A 7,564-nucleotide genomic window follows, 5' to 3' on the forward strand; every position below is an offset into this window, starting at 1 on the left:
CAAATGGATACAAGTGTTGATAAGGTTGTGGAAAAATAGGAACACTCATTCATTGCTGGTGGAAATGTAATGGTGCAGCTTGTGTGAAAGACAGTTTGGCAGTTCCTCAGGAAGCTAAGTATGGTGTTACTATACGATACAGCTATCCTGCTATTAGGTATATGTCCAGAAGAACTGAAAACAGGGACTTGAACAGATATTTGCACAACAATGTTCATTGCAGCAGTATTCACAATTGTCAAAATATGGAAGCAAACCCAAGTGTACATCAATTGATGTAGATAAACAAAAAATGTGTTATGTACATACAATGGAATATTATTCAGCTGATAAAACAATGAAGTCCTAATGCATATGATAACATGGGTGAACTTGAGAACATTATGCTGCATGAACTAAGCCAGGCACAAAATGTATGGCCTCATGGATTTGAACTAAGTATAATAAGCAAATTCATAAAGTTGGAATCTAGGATATAGGTTCCAACCTCCATTCAGGAAATAGAATGGAGTTAGAGAATAGGAAATTGATACTTAACTTTTACAGAACTTCTCTTTAGGTTGATGGTAAAAGTTTGGAAATGAATGGTGGTGATGATAGCACATTATTTTGAGTATATTCAACAGCACTGAACTATATAGGTGCCTGTGTTACAAGAGGAAACTTTAGGATGTATATATTAATAGAATAAAAATTAAAACAGTACCGTACAACACAGTGAACTCTATTGTAGTTGATGATAGTCCATAAGTTAATAGTACAAGTATAAGAATGTTATTTGATGAATTATAACACATGTGGGATACTAATACAAGGTGTTAATAGAAGGATTATATGGGAACTATACACAGTGTAAATTATGGACAATATATAATAGTGCAATATTAATAATTTTTCACCTTTTGTAACAAAGGTAACTTCTGTTAAAAAATAGTACAGTTATTAAAAATAGTGATTTCATCAATTGTGACAAATGTTCCACAGCAATGCAAGGTGCTTGTGATGGGCTGGTGTATGGGAATACTGTATTTTATTGATGATCGTTTTTTTTTTTTTAATTAATTAAAAAAAGAATTAACAAAACAATTAGAAATCATTCCATTCTACATGTACAATCAGTAATTCTTAATAACATCACATAGTTGCATATTCATCATTTCTTAGTACATTTGCATCGATTTAGAAAAAGAAATAAAAAAATAAAAAGACAACAGAATAAGAATTAAAACATTAATAGAAAGAAAAAAAAAACAAAAAAACCTATACCTCACATGCAGCTTCATTCAGTGTTTTAACATAATTGCATTACAATTGGGTAGTATTGTGCTGTCCATTTCTGAGTTTTTATATCCAGTCCCGTTGTACAGTCTGTATCCCTTCAGCTCCAATTACCCCTTCTCTTTTTTTTTTTTTTTTAATTAACGGAAAAAAAGAAATTAACCCAGCATTTAGAAATCATACCATTCTACATATGCAATCAGTAATTCTTAACATCATCACATAGATGCATGATTGATGATTGTTTTGTAAACCCACAACGTCTCTAACAAAAAAATTTTAAAAACTAAACGTGCAACTGATATACAACCCAGAAATTGTACTCCTGAAAATTCATCCAAGGGAAGTGAAATCCTATCCTCAAACAAAAACCAGTCAACAAATATTCATAGCAGCTTTATTTGTAATGGCCCACACTGGGAACTACCCAAATAACCTTAAAAAGATGAGTGGTTAAACAAACTGTAGTACTTCCATACCATGAAATATTACTTATTGATAAAGAAAGGAATGAAGTATTGACATACATAACATCTTGGGTAAATCTCCAGGGAATTATGCTGAGTAAAAAAAGTCAATCCCAAACAATTACATAGTGTATGATTCCATTTATGTAACATTTTTGAAATAACATGATTTTAAAATTGGAGTACAGATTAGTAGTTGCCAGAGGCTATGGAGAAGAATAGGGCATGCTGAGTGGTTATAAAAGAGTAACAAGAGGGATCCTCTGTCAGTATCCTAGATCTGATATTGTACTATAGTTTTGTAAGATGTTACTATTGGGGAAAACAGGTAAAGGTTACATGTAGTCCCTCTGTATTATTTCTTATGACTACACGTGAATCTACAATTATCTCAAAATAAAAATTTTAATTAAAAAATTAAATGTGCATTCCCCAAGCTCCCACCCTAATACTTCCATATCTTCTGTTACCCTCACATTTCCAATACTTTCCAACTTTCAAAACTAACTCTTACTTAGAACCTGATTTTTCCCACCGAGTGCCAAAGGCTGATGATGGCTTAATATGATACTGCTTCCAGGGTAATGGTATCAAGTCATCAAACAAAGGCAGACAAAGAAACCTGAAATAGAATTTCTAGAGAGTGTCCAGCAGATGAAGAAGGTGTTTGGAAGCACCAGAGATGCCCTCCTGGCACGTCTGAAATCGTATACTGTATGCCTCAGCCTGTTCTGCTCTGAGTATAGATTAGGGATAAACTTTGCCTTTAGGCCCATGGTTTCTGGGATCCTTCAAGAATGTGAATTTTGTTTTGATGGTTGAAAATCCAGCTATTAATGTTGAGGTCTTTAATTATAGTATCATTGAAATTGTTCATTTTGAAAAGTATCAAATAAATGTTAAGTCTTCCTTGATTTCCATGAATCTTATCTTCTGGTGGTGAATTTGATTTGCTTTTTCCCTCACTACCAATTCCACATCCCTATGAAATGTGAGGTTCATAGCCTTTAAGCAGGAGCAGAATACTGAGCCACTTGTACCTTAGGCTTTTAGAAAACCATTTTCCCCCAGGGACCTGCCCTGGAGTCAGTGGTTCTTAATCAGGCTCTTTTGACACTTCCAGGGGTAGGAGGAGGGGAAAAACCAAAATCCTCTGGAGTTAAAAGAAGGTTTGTGACATTCTTTGTTGGGGACAAGCCTTCCATAAAGAATTGGAAAGCGCTTTAGACTTGGAAGTCAGAGAATGTGGGTTTTAGTTCTTGTTTTGTCATTAACTTATAATGTGACCTTGGGTATGACATTTCTCTCTAGTTCTCAGTGTCTTCATCTGTAAAATAGCTGATAGCAACACCCTAAGTTTCTTAGTGATATCTGACTACAGGAGAAAGTGTATGGTGTTCAGTAATGGCTGCACCATTCTAAGTTCTGTTAAGGAGAGGAATTCTCCCCTGGATGATTAGTAATCCCAGTTCACATTTTCTAAAATAAACTCCTTGAATTGTCTGCCCAAAGTGGTCACTGAGTGATTTGAGAAATGTCTTGCTGCCTAACTTCATCTCCTTTTCCTTTAATCTCCCATCTGTTCTAGGTGTCAACTCTGCCCGTTCAGTTCCTCCTTCCTACCCACCACCACAGGACCCGTTAAACCAGGGCCAGTACCTGGTCCCCGATGGCATCGCTCAGTCACAGGTCTTTGAGTTCGCCGAACCCAAACGTAGCCAGTCACCATTCTGGCAAAACTTCAGCAGGTTAACCCCCTTCAAAAAATAACACCTAGAGGGAGGCAGATGATTTTAAAATAAAGTAAATAAAATTATATTTATAGATGGACCTTTTTTCGGAGAAGCACTGTTGAAATATATATATATCCATATATGTAAATATATATATGTGGATATACACACAGAATCTTGAGTGTATATGTATATGTATATATACACACACATACACATATGCCTGCACAGACATATGCGTACATATACATGCACATGCACATACACATACACATATACATATACATATAGAAGGACCAAAAACATTTTCTCTTGTTTTGGAGAAGTATAATCTGTAGTTGGTAGGAAGAGGCACCAATGACTCCCAAATATGTAAACCCTTCTTAAAAGTTTTTAGTTCTTGCCCTGTCTCCCTCCCCTTTTTTTTCAGAATTGACATTTCTATTTATTCCTTTTCTTCTTGAAATAATATCTTTGCTCCCCTGTGAGTGATTCATTGACTTGTCATTATTATCATAGATGTATTTGTACTGGTTTTTCCTTTTCTGATGATACTGATGCTAATGACTTTTTAAATTTAATTTGATGTGGTGGAGTCGGGGGGTTGGGATTTCTTTTTTCCCTCTTTCACTTTTTACCAGGGAAGAGGGGAATCCCATTTCTCCTCTTCCTCAGCCAACCATTTGCAAATGTTCCTGGAGCCCTGCAGTTGCCCCAAACAGCCTTCTCCCAGCATCCTCTGTCCTCAGTTGTACCAGTCTGGACATGCTCTTTTGTGCCCTGTGACATAGCTGCTTGGTATTTCTATTGCTTTCACTGCATTTTAAGTGTTGTGGAAGGATCAAAGCCAAACAGAAGTTAAGAAGTGTCAGATTATAAGGATGCTGGTAAGGACCTCTGTTTAGGGAACATTCTGCATTTGAGCTGTTTCTTTTCCTACCACTGGGTGTTCCCATATTACAGCATTACCAGGTCATCACAGATTAGTATTTGCGTGTTAGTTTAGGCAAATTATTCTCTTCTTCTAGCCATAAGCTCCTCCTAGGCTTGTTCTTCCTCCAGAAGCATATCTGAATTAAAAGCAAAGAGGCTTACTGTGCTTCCTAAGGGAGAGATTTACCTGGCCCGCAGCACCAACTGAGTTTAAGGCTATATTGTCCATGGTAAGCACTTCAGGAGCCTGGTCATCCTAGCTCCCATTTTCAGTATTTTAGGAAGCATTGATAGAAGTCTAGGGAGAGTGTCAGGACAGAGTCCAGCCAGCTAAGATCATCCGCTGCCTCCAAATTATTGACCTGGACAGGATCCAAGGCTGACAGTTGCCTCTTAGAGGAAAGAACAGGGATGGGTATGGAAAGAGACATCCTTGGCCCAAGATACACACCTGCAGTTTTTATGACCCGAGTTGTTTGAGACTTTCCCTAATGTTAGCAGATTGCATAGACATCTTCCTTGTCTCCTTCCTTCTCCTATCCCTTTCCTCCTACTTTCTCCTGCTATCCTGAAACAGGAGGATTGCTGATTTTGGCATAGTTAAAGTACTTCTGTCACTTGAACAAAGCCATATCTCCAATATCCTCTCATCCCAGGACATTTGAGGCAAGTAAATGAAGGACCAAGGGGTACTTTTCCTGCAGAAAAAAAAGGGTCTGAGGCAGAAATGATGCCCTCAGGCTCATTTTGACAGGCTTTCCAGTTAGACAAAACTAACCTCTTCCACAAAGGGGCAGACTCCCCATGGCTATAGGGGTATTTGTTCCTCCTCACATGGCCCTTTGAGTGAATAGATCTTGAAGAGCAAGGATAATGCAGATACAAGGGAGTGAGGATGGGCCCCATCGTGAAGAGCCATTCTAGTGAGGAATCAGGCGATGGTGGGTCTGAATTGTACCCCACAGGAGATTATTTCATCATCAAGCATCAAGAGGTGTTTGGGGGCACTTCTTAGCATAGCTGATTTGATTGTTGCTTTCTAAACAAGACCAGGCCCTTCCCAACCTGGGAATCTTTTCTCTGTAGAAATCTAATTTTAAGCTGTTTAACTTTCTGGTCAGCGATAACCCATGTCAGACTGTGGAGAAAGCCAAGGATATGCCTGAGCTGGGCAGAGGGCCAGGGCTTGGGACTGGCCACCAATGCTTAACACAAGACCCAGATACTTAAACCCTCTTGGCAAGAGACCAGACACCCAATAGCCAGGCTAAAAAGTTCTGCCCAGCAAGCAGAATGCCTCTTAGTAATGGTGTGATCCTCTCTTGATTATACATCTTTCTCCTTCACACTCTTCCCCCATTAAGGCTTGTCTTTGACATGTTTCTCTGGAAGCTAGGGGCACACCAGTAGGGATGCTTAAAAAAGTTCCTGGGCCTACCAGGCCAAACGTCTCATGGTTAAGCTTCCTTCCACCTCTGGTTCTGTGCTGAGGGCTCCAGGATCCAGTGATATCACCTCCAATGCACATTCACCTCTCCTCCATGCAACCCTCTGGCCTCACCAGATGCCAATAACGTGTGAGAACAAGAAATTGGTTTTCTATTGGCTGGGAGTCCTCTCCTAGCTTATGGCAGCAAAATACACCAAATGAGCAACAGCCCTAGGAGAGCCTGGTTACCTGGGCTCAAGGTCCCAACCTACACTTTGTCCCCATAGCAGGGCCATCCCCAGGAATTCTGTAATTATCCCTTGTTCCTGCATGGCCCTGAGCTTTCCTTTCCTCAACTTAATGAGGCCTGTATTTGCTCTTCAAAAATCCTTGCTAGTTTGTTCTTTGGACCCTGCTGTGAGGTGGGTCTAACACAGAAACCCAACCTTTCTTTCTCTCTCTATCCCATTCACTCTATGTGTATATCTCTAGTGGATCTATAAGGTCAGCAACAAAAAGATTCTAACAATTCTAATGTGAAGCCAAATAAGTGATCTTTTAGTGGGCTGGTCTGGGCTTGGGTGGATGGATGGGCAACAGTGATTTTGATTATCCCTACTGCACTGCATTTGCTGGTTTATTCTTTGATTTCTTCTATTGATGTTTGACTCTGTCAAACAGGTGTCAAAGTTGTGTGTTTAAAAAGTGTTTAACAACAAAAACAAAAAGAACAAAAGAGATGTTGTAATGACACAAAGCCTTATGACAGTATTTATGGAGTTCAATAAAAGAAGTAAAAAGACACCTCCAGCATAGCTCTAATGCCATTTTGTGTGTGTGTGTGTGTGTGTGTGTGTCTGTCTGTCTGTCTGTGCGTGTGTGCATGTTACCAATAAAAGGAATCTGCCTAGTGTGGGGAAAAAATGCCTCTGAGCTGGGAGGGCAGCTTATCCCAGCCTAGCCTTGGCTCACCAGCCCTGCTTTCTCATTGCCAGGCACCCCATGGTCTGTCTATGACATTCCATATCCTTTCTAGAAGAGTGGTCACGGAACTAAGTTTGATCCAGTAACTAGGGTAGTTGAAGTGTCTTTATGGATGGGACTATCCATTATGTCATCTATCCTTTGGCAAGACTTGAAGGTCCATTCCTTACTTTGCTCCTTTTCTGTACAGCTGCAGGCCCAGTACCTACTCCTGGGCACTCATGGGAGCTTGAAAACCTGCCTTTTGGGCCTAGTCACAGGCCACATCATTTAGCAATACTCCACTCCCCAGTTCCTTCCTAGTGCCTCTGGCCCTAACTCCTTCCTTATCCACACCATAGAGTGAATGGAGTGACCTTACTGTTTCTTCCATTGGATTGTTGCCTGCACATGATGTTCCTCGTTGTCCACTAGGCCCTCATGAGGTTGAGTTCTGCTCCCTGCCAGAGATCCACTAGAGCATCTATTCTGGTGCTGCCTCATCGGCCTTTTTCCAGAGCAACTAAAAAATGGCCCCAATAAAATAATTATTTACTAAAAAAGGTTCATTTAATTTTTCTAAACTACAGAGTTTGAAGGGGGAGCTGGTGTTGTACCTTTGGGCTAGAATGTAAACCCTTTCTGTCTAGTCCTTGGGAATACCTTCTCCCCCAAGCCTTTGGAGAAACTGATTATTAAACAAACCCTCCTTTGCTTTTTCTAACCTCTCCTCTTTTTCCATTTCTTGGCTCTCTCCTCTT

At 39.7% G+C, this 7,564-nt stretch overlaps 1 protein-coding gene across 9 annotated transcripts in view; it reads left to right on the forward strand.

The window, feature by feature from the left end:
- The window catches only part of ARHGEF9 (Cdc42 guanine nucleotide exchange factor 9), a 187,943-nt gene extending 180,618 nt beyond the window's left edge, over positions 1 to 7,325 (forward strand). For 5 of the 9 annotated variants that reach the window (XM_077146102.1, XM_077146107.1, XM_077146104.1 and 2 more), the window contains exon 10: positions 3,334 to 7,320. In XM_077146102.1, the coding sequence (XP_077002217.1) occupies positions 3,334 to 3,515 (182 nt within the window). In that variant the 3' untranslated portion in view covers positions 3,516 to 7,320. Of the gene's footprint in view, positions 1 to 3,333 lie in introns of all 9 variants that reach the window. The other 4 variants (XM_077146110.1, XM_077146111.1, XM_077146112.1 and 1 more) reach the window with 2 other exon arrangements.
- Positions 7,326 to 7,564: the final 239 nt, after the last annotated feature.

Source organism: Tamandua tetradactyla, chromosome X (assembly GCF_023851605.1).
Source record: "Tamandua tetradactyla isolate mTamTet1 chromosome X, mTamTet1.pri, whole genome shotgun sequence".
NCBI classification, from domain to species: Eukaryota; Metazoa; Chordata; class Mammalia; order Pilosa; family Myrmecophagidae; genus Tamandua; species Tamandua tetradactyla.